General features: G+C 40.3%; 1 protein-coding gene across 3 annotated transcripts in view; it reads left to right on the plus strand.

Annotated features, from left to right (window-relative positions):
* The window catches only part of XPO1 (exportin 1), a 35,327-nt gene that overhangs the window by 13,413 nt on the left and 4,255 nt on the right, over positions 1–17,659 (plus strand). For all 3 annotated transcript variants that reach the window (XM_041473948.1, XM_041473949.1, XM_041473950.1), the window contains 15 exons: positions 6,376–6,437; positions 6,515–6,559; positions 6,645–6,826; positions 7,291–7,339; positions 7,432–7,551; positions 7,657–7,785; positions 8,363–8,521; positions 10,861–11,058; positions 11,717–11,855; positions 13,144–13,325; positions 14,109–14,265; positions 14,372–14,535; positions 15,140–15,274; positions 16,149–16,332; positions 17,405–17,511. In XM_041473948.1, coding sequence (XP_041329882.1) covers positions 6,376–6,437; positions 6,515–6,559; positions 6,645–6,826; positions 7,291–7,339; positions 7,432–7,551; positions 7,657–7,785; positions 8,363–8,521; positions 10,861–11,058; positions 11,717–11,855; positions 13,144–13,325; positions 14,109–14,265; positions 14,372–14,535; positions 15,140–15,274; positions 16,149–16,332; positions 17,405–17,511 — 2,012 coding nt within the window. The remainder of the gene's footprint in view (positions 1–6,375; positions 6,438–6,514; positions 6,560–6,644; positions 6,827–7,290; positions 7,340–7,431; positions 7,552–7,656; positions 7,786–8,362; positions 8,522–10,860; positions 11,059–11,716; positions 11,856–13,143; positions 13,326–14,108; positions 14,266–14,371; positions 14,536–15,139; positions 15,275–16,148; positions 16,333–17,404; positions 17,512–17,659) is intronic.

Consider the following 17,659-nt stretch of genomic DNA (forward strand, 5'->3'; position numbering starts at 1 on the left):
AGAGCACCTTAGTTAGCTAAATTAACTGTTCTTTGTGCTTATAATTACTGCAATATCTCAGCTCAGTCATATTTTGTTACATCCCTGACTATGAGCACTTAGTTTCAATGTTTTGAAGTTGTTGTCCTACAGTTTTTGGCTGTGGGAGCAGAGCAGGAGGAAAAGGAGCTAGGAGTGTTGCCCACTGGTGGAGGAAGGTGTAGAACAGAGATGTCACAGGGATGGACCTAACTTGATAGTTTGGAACTGAGCAGGTGCCAAATACAGGATGTAATTCGGGAATTCAGAGTCTTAAAATTCCTGCTCTTAATGCAGAGGAGAGCTGAGAAACAGTGGTGGTGGGATGAGGTTGCTGCTGAGAAACAGTGGTGGTGGGGTGAGGTTGCTGCTGGCTGTGCTTTGGGTCATTTTATCTCTAACAGTGACAGTGCTGTTGAAGTGGTTCCTGCCACCTAAGAAGATTCAATAACTCTATATGTTACAAGGCAAAATAAAGTTACTGTCTGTAGTTGTGTAATCATCTTGAGGTATCCTATTCTTACTTTTTCTGACTTATATATCTATGAAAACTCCAGGGGAAATGAAAAAATCCTTTATAATAACAAAAGGGTGTTGTTTGTTCAGCTTGAATACATTTTCCCTTTGACAGAGGCAAACTAAAATTGTGAAATTGACTTTTATCCTGTTCTAGGGAAACTAGGTTAGTGGCTTTTACTTGTGTGGTAGAAGAGGAACCAAATGTATTTTCTGTACCATGGCATTTTATCCAGCTTGGCCTCAGTGGTGTAGGAGGCAGAAGCTGTTTCATCTCTAATCCAGTTTGATCTGGTCTGTGGTAGTTGTTTTTTAAATTTTTTTTATTTGGCTGATGATACTGGCTGGTACAAAAGAGCTGCTCCAGAGCTCATTCAGGTGGCTTGATTACCTGGGAGATAGTAATGCTGGTTAAATTGAGGTTTCCTTGACTCCAGCCATTCTTTGGCTGACAGGATTTTCCTGTTTGAAGTGGAACTGGTGGAATGTGTGTGCAGGAAACTGAAACTCAGTGCACAATGGAATGCTTAGTGACAAAGCAAATCATGCAGGTTTCAAATCAGTTTTACCTTTATATCATAATTTATAAAACGCATCTTCTGCATGTCTGCTTGGTTTGTATAGTAAATACAGCTGACAAATCTCACTGTTGGTGAAGAGGAAACTAAATGCAATTATGAGAAAACCACTGTTCCCCCTCTGAAGCAGCAGCAGTGCTTCAGAGTTAAAGTCAAGAGCAGATCTGAATTAAATGGTCAGTGAATAAAAAAAGTTTTTGAAATTACTTCCCTGAAACTTGTTGGTGGAAATAAAGCAATGTTGCTAATTACAGAGCATGAACTGTAACTTTTTTTACAGTTTTTACAGGTTTTTTTTTTGTTGTTTTTAACAAGTTGTACATCAGAATGACTTGGGCTGTGAGGTTAGCCAGAGGTTTGTTACTGTTTCTGTCTGTGTGCTGGAGGGTTTTAGCTTCCAGCCTTGAATTTCAAATGCAAGGAGGAAAATGCTTTCTTCAGATGTCTTCTTAAGACTTGAAGCTCGGTTCTGAAGTTTTTCTGTTGTTTTAAAATAGCATTTGGATTTGAGCTTTTCTGGCCCTGCTAGCTTTTAAGTTTTGTAAAATAGCTTTCTGTTCCTCAGGTGGTGTTGTTTGTGATCACTTTTGAAAAGTTCATTTTTCTCTTTCCATAATTCTGAAACAAGAATCAGGCAAAACAAGCAGTTTACAATTCTAAAATACTGATGTGATGGCTTTTTGTTTCTTGGTTTTTGGTTTGCTTTTGGCTGTAAAATAGCTTTCTGTTCCTCAGGTGGTGTTGTTTGTGATCACTTTTGAAAAGTTCATTTTTCTCTTTCCATAATTCTGAAACAAGAATCAGGCAAAACAATCAGTTTACAATTCTAAAATACTGACATGATGGCTTTTTGCTTTTCTTGATTTTTGGTTTGATTTTGGAGTTAACAGAGGGAACCGGTTGGTTCTGTAGACAAAAGTGGAGTTTATGAGGCACAGAAGAGGTAAAATTCAGTTAAATCAGATGCCTGACCTGTGTGTTCAGCCTTGAGACATGTTTGGTCATAGCCCCCAGCAGTGGTTAGCCTTGTCTGGGTGATTTATTTAGTCCTGGGAGGGTGCTTGGAATGGCTCTTCCACGTACACAAATGATGTCATGTGGTTTTCATTGAAGCCTGGCTGGGGTGGGTGATGGACTCCAGAACATCCCAGGCAGTGCTGAACCTGGCTGCTGGCCAGGGTATTGTGCCATCATTCTCAAGTTGAGTTCTGAGTTTATTGAGGTGTGCTGCTAAATTGCTTTAAACTCCGATATCCTTTAGAGTTGATTGTTTAATAACACTCAGAGAGGATGGCATTTGATTAAAGTGCTGTGGTCTCAAAAGGATTTTCTCTGGCAGTGTGAAAACCTGCCTGGAAAGAAAGGCTTTTTGGTCTTCAGTGCAGTGATATGTTTCATTAATCCTGCATTGTGAAATGAAATGCTGTTCTCCTGGACAGAGTGAGCTTGTCTGGAGTGTTTGGAGCTGGAATGGATAAAGCACTTCTTCATTATGAAACACAAATTGCTTGTACAACTTTCCTCATCCTGAAATGAAAAAGTGAAGTGTTCAGAGATGCAGTTCAGTGTTTTCCTGGAAGGTCCTGGAGTTGAGTGTAAAGCTTTTGATGCAGTGGAAGCTGCAGTAGAGGAGGTTTTTCTGTGCAGTGATGAGATATTTTAATGGAAATTCCTGGCCTGCTTCATGAGGAAGATGTTTCTTTGGTTCTCTGTAATGAAGAGGGAATGAGCTATATGGCACTTCTGTGTGTGTGTGAAGACAAACTCTCTGCCTTTCCTGTTAAAAAGCAAACAGATCATGGATTGATTCAGTTCACCACAAAGGGGTAAAGGTGATTGTGGGACTGTATGGGAGAGCATTGTTTCTCAACACTAAAAATAAGATGGTATTTAGACTACTTTTTGGGACTAAACAATTCAGTGTAAGTGTGTATGCATACAAACATCCCCAGAGGGGACAGCTCAGCTTTAGCATTTGTAATTCTAATTTTGATTGCAAAATAATGTTAATTTGCTGAGTTACATTTTCCACCTGATTCATTTGTGCCTATTATTCTTTAATACAAGCAGAGACTTTATTAATCTTAGTAAATTAGAGTGAGCTTGCATCTGCAGCACCAGCTAGAATGATTTTTGACACTTGTTACGTGCTTGTGCTCTGATTGCACAGAAGGCTGTGCTTGTGTGCCTCGAGGACAAGAGGGTTTGTTGCAGGTGTGTGTTTGCTGATGGTGTCCATGGTTATTTACCTGCTGTACAGGGCTGTGACAGGGTACAGAGAGTGCAGGAGAGGTAATGGCTTCCTAGAGCACTTCCAAAGGTTAAACTGGAGGATATTTCCTCAAGTTCAGGCTGCAGAAATTACTCATGTTGGATAACGTGACGTTCCTCGCTGTCCCAGTTCCACTGGAAGCATTGCATAGCTTGGGTCACTTGGGAAAACAACTTTCCCTCCAGGAAGGGTTTCAGTTTTACTGCATGTTTGCCTCTGTGTCGAGGAGCAGCTTTCACAGAAGGATGACAGTATCTAATGGATATCCAGGAATGTTCTACGAGGCCTCGAGTTCATGCCCTTGCTCTATCATCCCTTTTATGGGACTTTGTACAAAAGCACTTGTCAGGCTTGGCTTTCTAGAAAATTCCAGCAGTGGTGCTGGTCCAGGCCTGGAGCAGGCTCTGCTCCCTTTGGTTGTCCTGAGATCAGTGCAGTTGCAAGGTCAGATAATCTTTGAAGAATTGAAGAACATTTTGTGTGTCCTGGATGTTGTGGTTGGTGTGGCTTTTGTTTGGTTTTATTGGAAGGTCTGTTTTCCTGCACTGTCTGTCTTCTGCTTGGCTCAGTGAAGGGCCTGAGCTTGGCAGTTGTGGTGTTGGCCTCTTCAACACTTGTTCAGCTGCTTCTGTGATGGAAGGAGACCTTCTAGGCAGGGGCTCTGGGGTTTGTGCATGTCCTGTGCTTTCCTTTCTAGCATAACCCTTCCTTTGAGGTTCCCCAAACACAGTGCTTTTAGCTTATCCCATGGATTATTGCCCCTGAACAATTTCTTGGATATGTTCTGCTGAAAAATGGTAATGAGCCTTAGGGTTGTTTTTTGTCAGAATATAAATTTGACATATATTTGTTCTGCTCAAAATTGTCTTTCCTATGGAATGATAAATAAATGAGCTATTAAATATGGAGCAGGAACCATAACACTTGAAGTCGAAAAAGTCTAAAATGACATCTGTGCCAAAAGGAGCGTTAGAGAATTGGATAGCTGCTGCTTTTAGGGGATTGAGAATATGACTTTGTTCACTGGATGGACGATCTCAGGAGCCAGCAGTGTGAATGTGTGAAGGGAGAAAACTTTCTAGGTTGTCTTTTGAGCTGTGGTCGCCATTTTTATTTTAATTTTTTAAATAGAAAAATTGTGAAGCAGAGCAGCTGTTCTCCTCTGCTGGTCTCAAGGCCACATGGATGGCAGCACAACAGTTGAGTTGCTAGTGAACAGCACAATGCCATTGATGCAGCAAGATGGAAAATGCCATGGATTTGCAGCTGGAACTCTAAAAGCAATGTTAACTTTAAAATTCCTTTTTGAAATGCAAAGAGTTGCAACAGTAGGCTTCCCTTAGTGGTTTGGCAGGTGGTTATAACAGTTTAGTTTCTGGCACTGCAAACCTGTTTCCATTCTGTTATGGGGGCTTTCTTATCTCATTTGTGAATTACTGTAATGCTTCAGCAGAGAGTGTGCTTTAGGTTTAAAACATCAGACCTATGATGCTTGGTGGTAACTCTTACCCAGTGCCTGACAGTGGTACTTCAAGAATGACCATTCTCCTGGAGCAGTGGGGATTGATCCCAACTGATGATGATGAATAGTTCCACTTGCAATTGGAACTACCTGTGGAACAGCTCCTGTCTAGTATGTATCTAATGGCTCAAAGTCTGGATCTAGTTTTTCCAGATTTCACGAGGATGCAATTAATAAATTGTCACTTCTAATCCTCTTGCTTAAGACTGAAATGAAAAAAAAAAACAAACCAAAACCCTACTAAATTTCGTCAAGTCTTAGACAAGCATTGAAACTTAGAATAGAGGATGTGGATTATGTCTTCAACAGAAGACATTCTTCTCCTGAAAGTGACAACTTCTGAAGTCTTCAACATGCGCATGTTGTCTGCGTGAGTCAGCTGACTTGTCTTGAAGAAGTGATTGAAACAAGATTTTTGGGTTCATGAATTTGAATAGCAAAGCATCCAGCAATTCTCAAACTTCCTTACAAGAAAACACTTGCCTGCTTTGAAGCGTGGTGTCGGAGCTGAACTCCTGGAATGTTCACCTGGGTCGTGACTCCGGGCCCTCTCTGCGTGCCTTTTCCTGGGATTTGGGTGGTTTTGGACAGAGTGGATATTGTCACTTGGAAAGTCATGATTCCCATGGATTTAGGAATTAGGAGTGAGCTGAGAATTAAGTGGCAAGAGGAAACTTTGGGGCAGTGTTGTTTCCCTACAGTGATTGGAGTTTTTCTGGTTTTATGGTGGAATTGAAAACTCTAAAGTAATTAAAAAACATTAGTAGAAGAAACACAACAAAATGAACAGTTCTAACACACTGTGTGTCCCTGGTTGTCTGATTGCCAATAATGTAAAGTAAAAAAAGAAAAAGCAGTAAAGCAGAATTGACTGAGTTTGTGGACTCACAGCATCCAGATATGCTATAAAAGCCCAGTGGTTCACACTCAAATTGTGCTGCATTAGTGAATGAAGGTTTGAGTTCTGGTCTTGTAGGATTTCACAGGAGAAGCTTTGCTAAGCTCTGACTTTAAAATGCTGTGCATAGGAATTCCTGTTTTTAAAATGGATCACCTAAGGAGACTGGAGCAGCTCTGAACCTCTGTGTGCAGTGCAGGTGATGTGTCAAAGCTTTCTGTGCACTTCAGTAAACCTGGCATTAAAACTGGAGTCACACTTAGGAAGTTCTGTTTATTCTTGGAGTTCACTTTGATCTGGTACAAATTACTGCAAGGACACTCCAATCCTTAGCCTTTTGCTTCATTGAAATAGTTTTGGTGTAAAGCCATCTTGTACATGTAAAATATCCCTTGTCAGGATTGATAAAGGTGCATTGTTCCCATGTAGCACACAAGAAGGTTGCTCACTGACTCAGGGTTGTCACCTGTGTTTCTGGTTTAAAAGCCTGAAGAATCTGAATTCAGGAATACTTGTTGCTACATCTGTGACATCTGGCATAGCTGAAAATAAATCCCTTCCTCTTCTGCAGGTATTAAAAAATACGTTGTTGGCCTAATTATCAAGACCTCATCTGACCCAACGTGTGTAGAAGTAAGTGAGGAATTCTCAGGGGAGGAGGAGGGAGGGGAGCGTTATGCAAAACCTGACTCCTCTCTTCTCTTTTCCAGAAAGAGAAAGTGTATATTGGGAAACTGAATATGATTCTTGTTCAGGTAAGCCAGAGTTCATAACTCTTCAAACCTTGTAGTAAAGTCTGTGCCTTTGCTGTGTGTCTCACGTGGGGCTGATCCTTGGCAGATCCTGAAGCAGGAGTGGCCGAAGCACTGGCCCACGTTCATCAGCGACATTGTGGGGGCGAGCAGGACCAGTGAGAGCCTCTGCCAGAACAACATGGTCATCCTGAAGCTGCTGAGTGAGGAAGTGTTTGATTTTTCCAGTGGCCAGATTACTCAAGTAAAAGCTAAGCATTTGAAAGACAGGCAAGTATATCTATTTAAATCTTAATGAACAGAGTAGACTTTGTGCTTGCTGCTAAATAGTTGCTCTCACTTGGAGCCTTTGTGTGGACACCTACAGATGTGTAATTCCCTTTCTGAGCCCAAGAGGGTTACTGATTTTTCTTTCAAGCACTACTCCTAGGGGATCCCCAGTTTCATTTTGTACACACAGGGATTTGTACCTTGCTGCAAGTAGCATCTGTTGACTGATGGTTCCTACACTTCTAACACAGCGTTCAGTGTTGATTGATTGTATTTCCCTCTTTCCTTAGAATTTGCAGGCACAGGCTTCAAGCTACCTCAAATATGCATTTTTACCATGAAAATGGGGATAAGCCAGGTGGCTTTAGAATGCCTCCATGGGTGTAGGTCTTAAGGACCTGCCCTGGGGGCACAGGTATTTTGATATGTGGAATTGCTTAGTTTTCAATTATTTTTTTTTACAGCATGTGCAATGAATTCTCTCAGATATTTCAACTGTGTCAGTTTGTGATGGTAAGTGACATTTCTTTAATGGTGTTTTCAAAATGCCCCCCTTTGTGCCTGAGGGTGTCACGATGCCATAAACTCTACATGGTCATTTACAGGAGAACTCCCAAAACGCTCCCTTAGTCCATGCAACTTTGGAAACTTTGCTACGATTTCTGAACTGGATTCCTCTGGGATATATATTTGAGACCAAGTTAATCAGCACACTAATATACAAGGTATTCTTGCAAAATATGATAGCTCTTAAATCTAAATACAAGTTGCAAAAAAGCTGTACAACACTTCTATAATGCTCTTTATTTTTTTTTTCCTTCCCTCAACAGTTCTTAAATGTTCCCATGTTTCGAAATGTCTCTTTGAAGTGCCTCACAGAGATTGCAGGTGTCAGTGTAAGCCAGTATGAAGAACAGTTTGTAACACTTTTTACACTGACCATGATGCAGTTAAAACAGGTAGGTAAATGTTTATCAAAAATTTGTCTTTGAATTTCATATCACAAAATCCATTTCTGTAGAAAGTTGACAGGTTTATATTCATTATAGAGCTCTTGATGGAAAAAGTATTGTTCTCTGGTGGTATTTGTGGCTTGATCAGAGGATGCCAAGTGTGTTTTTCTGAACTTGATTGCAGCTGTATTTCTGCTCTATTGATTTGATTAATTTGAGAGATATTTTGAGCCCTTGGGCTGTCTCATGGGGAAATGTGAACTATGTATCTCAAGACCTAAACTGACCTAACTTCTGCAAGCTTCTTTTTAATTTTTGGCACAGATAGAAACATTTCTCACTAAAAGCCATACATCAAATTTATATAATTTGATGATTCCCCTATGAGCAGTTCAGATTCAGGTACATGAGTCCTTTTCTCAGTGTATTTATAGCATAAGTGGGTGGGTGAAGGGATTTTTTTATAACAGTCTTTTCCTCTCTTAGCAATGTTGGTCCATCTTGAAGGTTCTTCATAAAAAACAAACAGCAACATACTTGTTGTGTATAAAAAGGGAAATTCTTGATGCTTTCTTTTTGTTAGATGCTTCCTTTAAATACCAACATCCGACTTGCATACTCAAATGGAAAAGATGATGAACAGAACTTCATTCAGAATCTCAGTTTGTTCCTCTGCACGTTCCTCAAGGAGCATGGTCTGCTTATAGAAAAAAGGTTAAATCTGAGGGAAACACTAATGGAGGTAAGGAGCTTGATTTATCTGGTTTAGAAATGTAGCAGGTGTGTTCTCCTGCTCAAAGGATGTGATATTAATGGAATTTCTAGTTGTAATTAAAGTTTGTAAGAGGGAAAAAAAATAGTCATAAATACAAACCCCCTCAAAAGGTTTGTTTCCTAGTATGCTTCAATGACATTCTGTTTTCAGTCATCCTTTACCAGTGCAATGTCTGAAAACTTAACTCTGCCTCACCCTCTTCTTACTTGTTCCTGCATGGAAATGTCAAATAGTGCTTCAAATAAACATATTGTTTTTGCATTGGTTTACATGTTCTGTTTAACTCTCACATGAAGAAGCTGTGTTGCTATGACCATCAGTCTGTGTGTTTTCACTGAGCACCCAGAGCTGCTCTCTAGGGTCCAGCACAAGCTCTATTCCAGTTCCTCCATCCTGGTGTAGCTTCTTGCCTAGTTTGCCATTTCCCAGCTGAACAGCTTTAAATAGTCTTCAAGGATGAGACTTTCTGTGCAGTAAAGAATGTGTGCCAGTGGCAGAGCCCTACCAGGTGACTGTGGCAGTAAAACCACTGGGATTGTGGCAAATATTGGAGAGATTCAGATAAGAAGGAAGGGTTAGAAAGACTGAAGCACTGAGGATCCTGCTTCACGCTCTACTGGGGATAGATCACAATATTAGGGTTTCAGTTGTGTTGTTTCAATTGTGAATATCAGTTTTGCTGGGACTGAACTGTTCTATGGTGACTTGTTTGCTACTGCTCCACTCCAAGGGAATGGAAGTTGCTCCATGTCCCCTTGAAAGCACCATTTTCTGTGTGCAGAATCAAACCTTGTGCAGGTTTGGAGGTTGTAGGCTGAGGAAATTCCCTGGGACAGGGGGAAAAAACACCACCCCGATTTTTAAACTTGGAGACCAGGTATATTGGAAAGGGAAAGTGCATTTTGCAGGTTGGATAGCTGTAATCCACTGTGTCCATCTGAATTCCAGTCTGTTCTCAATATCTTCTGGAGGTAGCCCTCTACAAAAAAAAAAAAAAAAAAAGCCCTATATTATTAAAATGGGCTGCAAATATCAAATTGTAGCTCATTTAGAAGCTGAACTCAGAGGAGTATCACTTTTTTATTTTCAGTAGAGCAGCTGGTAACAGTTCCAGATAATTCCTGCATTTGCAAGTAGGAAGCTTTTAAAATAACTGGGAATCAGAGGCACACAGCTCAAGGCTCAAGTTTCTACTTACACTGAGGCTGTACTGGGAAGACCTGTGTAAAAAGACATTTACAAAAGTGGATTCTGAAGACTTTCAGTCTTGAAATGTTTAACTAAGTTCTTATGCCTGCCTAAAATGGTTGCAAATAAAATTTCTGTAAGCTCTGGTGTAATAGAACCTAAGTACAGGTTTACTTTAAAAAGCTGTGTGTCTTTCTAACCTGTTAATTCCTGCACTTTGGATGTAGCAGCTGAAATCATTCCACTGGATCTCTGTAGACTGGCAGAGGAATCTACATCAGTTATTTTGAATGCTATTACCAAGAGAAATTGATGTGTAAAGACTAATGTATGGCTGTCCTGAGTCCCTCTTTTGACTCTGTAGGTGGAGATGCTGTATAAGGTCTTTACCTTTCAAAGTGCTTAATGTTGGAGTGTTTAAGCTATGGAAATATCTTCAGATTTTATCATTTCATTCTGTTTGTTCACTAATGGGTAATTGCTTTGATATCTTTCACCAGGGACTGCATAATAAGCTTAGGCAAAAAGGGTTTGTCTGTGTAGTTTTAATTTTTCTGGTTGGTATCTGAGCTTGTCAGAATTGCATCGGTGGCTTTCCCTGCTCAGCCTGCTGTGGCTGTTCTGTCAGGAAAGAAGTTGAAAATAGTCTGGTAGATGAAGACTTCTCTGAAAGCAAAGGAGCAGTATTCCAGGGTCAAAGGATCCAGAACAAAGTAGCAGCAATAGTCTAGAGAATAGCAATCACTGACACCAGCTGGTGAGGCTTTTTTGAGGTTCTGAAAATGCCTTGCAGAAGCTCCAGAGGCTGTGGGTTTGATAATTTACAAACAGGCTGGTTTGGTGATGGCATTTCTAAGATGTCTTTAGGCTATTTCAGATTTAAAAACACAACACACACTTTGGAAATAACAATAAGTGACAGGAGTCCTTGGTTAGGAGTTGTTCTGCCAGTCACAAGTCTGACCTGTAAGTAATGTCATTGCAATGTTAATGCCTCTTGTTCCAAACTCTCAGATTCATTTGGCATTTTATCAGGATTTGGATAACTGAACTTGAAGCCATGTGGTTTGATCTACAGATATACTCACTAATTGGGTGTTCAAACCACTCTTTTCCAGGCTCTTCATTACATGTTGTTGGTATCAGAAGTTGAAGAAACTGAAATTTTCAAGATTTGTCTGGAATATTGGAACCATTTAGCTGCTGAGCTCTACAGGGAAAGCCCATTCTCCACGTCGGCTTCGCCGCTGCTTTCGGGGAGCCAACACTTCGATGTTCCTCCAAGGAGACAGCTTTATTTGCCTGTTTTGTCCAAGGTAATCCACACTCAAGGGAAGACACTCTGGAGATTCAGATTCTGCTTGTGAGTTAGAGATTTCACTTCGTGTAAGGAGTGACATAAGAAAATTGACCTTAGTGTTATCAGTAGTTGATTCAACTCTAGTTATAGAATCAATGTGAACATACTTTGACACCAGTATATAATAATTAGTGTGATATTTCAGCCTTTAGGTATAGAATCAATGTAAAAATTCTTTAAGATGACATCAGTATATAATAAGATAATTAATGTGATATTTCAGCTTTTTTAAGATGTTAATTTTAAAAGAAATCTGTATTAAGCAGTTTCTGTAAACAGAAAGGCTGGGGTGTTAGAGTTGGAGGAAAACACGTGTGTTTGGGAAAAGTGGTCCTTAAAAGACCCCTAAGATGACAAGCATTTTGAACTTACTATTGTAGCATAAATACTACGTAGTTTGGAGTTTCTTTAAGTACTCTGCTTGTTCATTGGAGGGAGAGAAGTCAGCAGGCTCTGTCTTCAATGGAAGAAGCTGACATTTGTTAGCTGACATTTCTGTACAGGTGGATATAACCTGTGTGTGGTTGAGGCTGCCTGGCAGAGTGCTCTGGACACCCTTGGCAGCTGGGAGAGTGGTGGTGGCTGCAGTTTGATGGAGTTTTAACTTCCCCCAGGTTCGATTGCTCATGGTCAGCCGCATGGCCAAGCCTGAAGAAGTCCTGGTTGTGGAGAATGATCAAGGGGAGGTGGTCCGGGAATTCATGAAGGACACGGATTCCATAAACTTGTATAAAAATATGAGAGAAACGTTGGGTAAGTGAACTGGCTGCAGTTGGTGTGCTGCATTGGAGTGCTGCAGTGTGTTATCTCAGCATCTGAAGTATTGTGTGGGTGAAATGGTTATCAGCAAGGAGTACTATACAGACTGGAAAGGGAGGAGGCACTGGCTGCTCTGAAGTTTCCTGTTAGAGGCATGTAGTATTTATAACCTGATGGAGTAGCAATACACTTCTTAATTTTTGTCCTTAGGTATTGCAGTGATAATGAGTTTTGAGGCAGCAAACAACATTGAGAGTCCAAATTGTAACTTGAGGGAGCAAAGGGAGTAGAGTTGTCAGATATTCAGGACATTTTCTTCAATATTAAATTTATTTTCTCAAATGCAGATGGGAGCGCTGAGTGTTGAGCATAAGGTGGATGCACTAGGAATGTGTGTGTTGGAAAGCTTGTGAGATGCAAAGTGTATGTGGGTGTAGTGGATATTTTTATTCTCACCTGTCTGCTGGGGATGTAGCTGTAGCCAGTGTTAAATTGTTTTAATACATTTGCATGTGAAATGTGAAAACCATTTTTGTTTCGTGAAACGATTAATGTATATCCTGAGCCTAAGTTGTTTTGCCAGAAAAAATTGATTTCTATGAAAATGCAGGTCAGGTTTGTATTGGTTATGTTGTGTTACCTGTAAGATTCACTGGGAGAAGAAACAAAAAAGGGGAGGAGAATGTGGTGGAAGCTGTATTCTGTGGTACAGTAAAAATCTATTTCTGAACATGGCCATAAATTGCTCTTGACTTGCTGGGATTTAGAGTTTTATATTGGAGACTCTAATCCTATTAGGGGCTGATGCAAGTGACTGAGTTGTGATACCTGAATCTTCCACCTAGACCTGTTCAGGAGCACAGCTCCACTTTAATTGTGGCTTATTGCAAGCAGCAATAAAAACAGAGCTGAAGAAAATGTGTGGGTTTACACACTGTATAATGTCCCCCATAGGCAGCCAATCCCATATTCCCAACAGCCCATCAGCACAGATGCCTTTTGATAAAAATTTGCCTTGGTATCACATGGGACATGCATTGATTTAGACTTTTCACATCACCTGCACGTGATGTTTTGCTGAGAACCTTAGAACTTAAATTCTCAATTAAATTTATTGTCCATCTTTAAAATAATTTGAACAAATTTCTGCCTCATGCTGTCCTAGCTTCAGGAAGGACACAGGACACTTTTACCTGAGAGCTTCAGTGGGTTTTTATGTACGTGCTTACGGAGTTGAGCTCCAGGCTGCTGCTTTAGAGGGTTCCACGTTGATATCTTTCAGTTTATCTCACACATCTGGACTATGCAGACACGGAACGAATTATGACTGAAAAGCTTCACAATCAGGTGAATGGAACAGAGTGGTCCTGGAAGAACCTGAACACGCTGTGCTGGGCCATCGGCTCCATCAGCGGCGCCATGCACGAGGAGGATGAGAAGAGGTTCCTGGTCACAGTAATTAAGGTGTGCTGGGGCACAGCTAACTTCACTTTGTGCTGGGGAAACCAAGCTTGCAGAAATACTGCTCTGTGATCTTAGAATGCTGCCTTGGTGGAGAAGAATAAATGAGTGGGAAATCTTCTGTCCTGAGTTTAGGGGTGATGGATAAGTTAGCGATGAACAATGCATTGACCCAAGTGGCCTTTTTGTCAGATAAAATTTAATTTATGATGAAATGTGTTCCTTGGGGATGCAGAAGAGATGGAAAGGGATTGCTTATGAAATACAGCAGAGTGGCAAAGTAACCCATGACTGTAACTAGCTTAACACCTTGCTCTTTTGCTGTATCTGTATATTCATTGATCAAACTCAAAGCTTGGTTAATGTGGATAATGTTTTTACGAGAGTAACAGACTTTAAAAAGTCTTACAAAGATGCTTACAGAATATTTCGTTTTTAGTCATACAGAAGATGTAGTTTAATTTCTTCTATTTGATGTGGAGTCTGTATTTTTATCCATGAGCCAGTATTGAGTACTGTAAGGCTTGTTGAACTCCCCCTGCAGGAATCCTTAGTTATAATTTAAAATGGAGCTTCCTTAGTTTAAAACACAGTGATCAGGGTTTGGATAAAACATTACCCCAGTCTTAATGCACTTGTTTGGGTTTTTATTTCTTCATTTGGATTTTGAGCTTGATTGTGGGCAACCACCTTTAATATAGCTGCTTATAGGATGTCATGCTTGTAATGCTTTTGATGGAACTAGACAAACTTGAAGAGAAAACTTAAGAATCTGTTGTGTTGTAGGATCTCCTGGGACTCTGCGAACAAAAGCGAGGAAAGGACAATAAAGCCATTATTGCATCAAATATAATGTATATAGTAGGTCAATACCCACGCTTCTTGAGAGCTCACTGGAAATTTTTGAAGACAGTAGTCAACAAGCTGTTTGAATTTATGCATGGTAATTATCTGCTTTTTAAAATTTGCTGGTTTAATTATTTTTTTTAAATATGCCTGTACATGGAGAGATAAAAATACAAATCAATAACTGCCTGAATTTCATTTAGAAACCCACGATGGTGTCCAGGACATGGCTTGTGATACCTTCATAAAAATAGCACAAAAATGCCGCCGACACTTTGTCCAGGTTCAGGTGGGAGAGGTCATGCCATTTATTGATGAAATCCTGAACAATATTAACACAATCATCTGTGACCTTCAGCCACAACAGGTAGGTTCCATTTGGGGTTGTGGGTAATTCCTGAAGATTAATGCACATTTCCTTCCTGTTGAAATGTAGGGGTGTTTTGCAAGGGTTGAATTATATTCTTTAGTTTTTATTACGAATAGTGTCAAGGTATGACTCCCATGATCAAGTTGCATTGCTGAGATGTCAGTTGGAATGTTTGGAAGGAGAATTAAAGTGCCTTTAGTTGGAATTTTGATTTCTGGAATGTCTTCAAGAAGACACTGCGTGTAATTTGGTGATTCTGCTTTGGGAAAGAGCAATATCTTACTATAACAGTATATACTTGTAGCTCTTGTGTTTAGGAAGGAGGGAGTGAGGAGCAATTCAGAAATGGAAAATGCAAAATGTAGTGCTTTCCAAGAAAGGAAGAGGAAATCTGTCTGGGAAGGGCAAGGCTCATGAAATGAGAGCAGTGTGCACCTGCACACTGAATGCACTGAAACTTCAGGCAGAGTGGATCTGACACCTGGAAAAAGATACTCCCAGGCTTGTTGGGAGCCAGTGCAGTTCAAACATGTCTGGTAGAACTGAGTTTTTCCTTAGTCCTTTTTAACCTTGGTGTTTGTGGTGTTGCTGTTCCCATCAGGTGCACACATTTTACGAAGCAGTTGGATACATGATCGGGGCACAGACAGACCAGACTGTGCAGGAGCATCTGATAGAAAAGTACATGTTGCTGCCCAACCAGGTGTGGGACAGCATCATTCAGCAGGCAACAAAGGTGAGCTCTCCCATTTTAGTGTGTTCTGTGTTCAGGTCAAAAGCCCTGCTAAATGTTTGCCCTCCCCTGGTTGTATTTTTCACACTAAGTGCTCAGAGTTGGGCTGGACTTCATTTTATGATGGCTGAGACAGAGATTGATGTGACAGTGAAGGTGTTGTTTTGAGAGAGGAGACTTAAATGACAAAATAAATACCTGTTTAAATCTGATTTAAAGTACAATCTGTCACTGTACAGAATTAATATCAGTAGTTTTTTCTAATGCCTCCCTTTCACTTGGCTTCTTGGTAACAGAAAAGTTAAAATGCTAAAAATACTGTTCACTTTTCTTCCTTTCTGCTCCCACTATTCTCTTAAAGTACCTCTTTTCTTACTTTATCTTCTATTTCTTTAAGTCTTCTGAAAATACTTTTATCTCTACACATTAAAGAACAACAGTCTTGCACTTCAAAAGAGACAATCCACTTGCAGTTAATCTAATTAAGGGCCTGAACCTTAAGCAAGCTTGAGTTACTCTTCCTACCCTGACTTCTCCCAAGAACACACTGTGTTTCCATTGGACCCCTTCTATCTGTTTTCAACTTCTTAATCTCCTTAGTTTTCATTTTTTCTCTAACTAGAGTAGTGCTTGTAGCACTGCAGCAAAATAATTCTGCAGAAAAGTAGAATGAAATGAAGTTTTGTCCTGACTCTCTTGGAGGTAGTAGCAAATGCCATGAAATAAACTGCAGTATCTCTGTAAAAAGTCCATAAATTTGAGTGATCTCCCTTGAAGGCAGTGTATAAAATAAATTGGTTAAACATAGGCTTTTATATTGAAAGCCAAAGGGTGGTTCTGTTCACTAATGAAGATGAACTCTTAATTTTTTTCACAGAATGTTGACATTCTAAAGGATCCTGAAACAGTTAAGCAGCTTGGTAGCATTCTGAAAACCAATGTACGAGCATGTAAAGCAGTTGGCCACCCCTTTGTGATTCAGCTTGGAAGAATTTATTTAGATATGCTGAATGTGTACAAGTGCCTAAGTGAAAATATTTCTGCAGCTATTCAGGCTAATGGTAAGAAATGGCATGTTCTTCCTGAAAGTGGGGTTTAGCAGTGTCTGCCATTGGGTTCCAGAGTACATCCCAGCTGGGTTGATTTTACTGTTTGGGAGAGTGGAGAAGGACTGGAAGTGCTCACTTAAATCTTTGCTTGTTAACAGATGTTGTATGCAAATAAAGAACTCCCAGCTTTAGAGGGAGGAAGGAACATCTATAAGTGATCAAGTTTAGGAGAATGCAGAACACCAGGGATGCTCCCTTGAAATTGAGATGCAGTGCAGCCTGTGTTCTTTTAGCTTGCTCTGGTTTTGAGTGTTAAAGAACTGTCTGTAAATAGGATCTCATTCATTGCTTCAGAAAATGTCAGCAGGGTTTGGGATGAGAGTGTGCTGCTACAAGGCTGTCTTGCAGGAATGTAATGAGTGAAGATGCCTGAAAGTCGTGGTAAACCAGGCTTGCAATCACAGAAGGAATTCTCAATTACCTCCCTTATTTTTGCCAGCTAACTTAGGGCCTGTGGCATCTCAGCAAAATGTGCTTCTGTAGTCATTACAAGATGAAATGCTGAATTCTGTGCTGTGCCCAGTTTTCTGGCCAGTGCACAAGATGTACCTGGAAACTGGAATGTTAAATGCAGCTTGGTAACTGCACAGCTGTTTACCTTGAAGTGGCTTCTCGGAATTCCGAGTAGAACTGGCAGAGAAATCAATAACTTTTCATTCAGCTGATCTAATGGCCAGAATTCATCATTGCCAGGCACAGTGAAGTTGGGGAAGCAGTTGCTGGGGCTGAGGGCCTGGTGAGCCTCTAGAGCAGCAGCTGCTGTGATTGCAGTTGCCTCCAAGTGCAGCTTTACAACTGGCAAAGATTAAAGGCAAAGGAAGTCTTTAATAGTCTTTGTCATTCAGATATAACAATCAAGTATTCTCTGTTTTGGTAATATGAAGTTAATTTGGTGTGGGGTTTTTTTGGGGATGGGGGGTTTGGTTGGTTGGTTGGTTTTTTGTTTGGTTTGTTTGGGTTTTTTTGTTTGATTTGGGGTTTTTTGGCACCTCACACAATTAACTGAAGCTTTAAAATTTTCCAGGTGAAATGGTAACAAAGCAGCCCTTGATTAGAAGTATGAGGACTGTAAAAAGGGAAACTTTAAAATTAATTTCTGGCTGGGTGAGCAGGTCCAATGATCCGCAGATGGTAAGTGGATGCATTTTATACAAATAACTCCTAAGACAGAACTGGGAAGAACTCTGCTTTGTGTTCAGTTGTTGGTCATAGGAACTTGCTTCAGGAGGTGTGTAAAATATAATGGAGGAAGTGGAATTAAAAGAGGTAAGCCTGAGCA

The sequence above is a fragment of the Pyrgilauda ruficollis genome, unplaced genomic scaffold (assembly GCF_017590135.1).
Source record: "Pyrgilauda ruficollis isolate IOZ18807 unplaced genomic scaffold, ASM1759013v1 scaffold31, whole genome shotgun sequence".
NCBI classification, from domain to species: domain Eukaryota; kingdom Metazoa; phylum Chordata; class Aves; order Passeriformes; family Passeridae; genus Pyrgilauda; species Pyrgilauda ruficollis.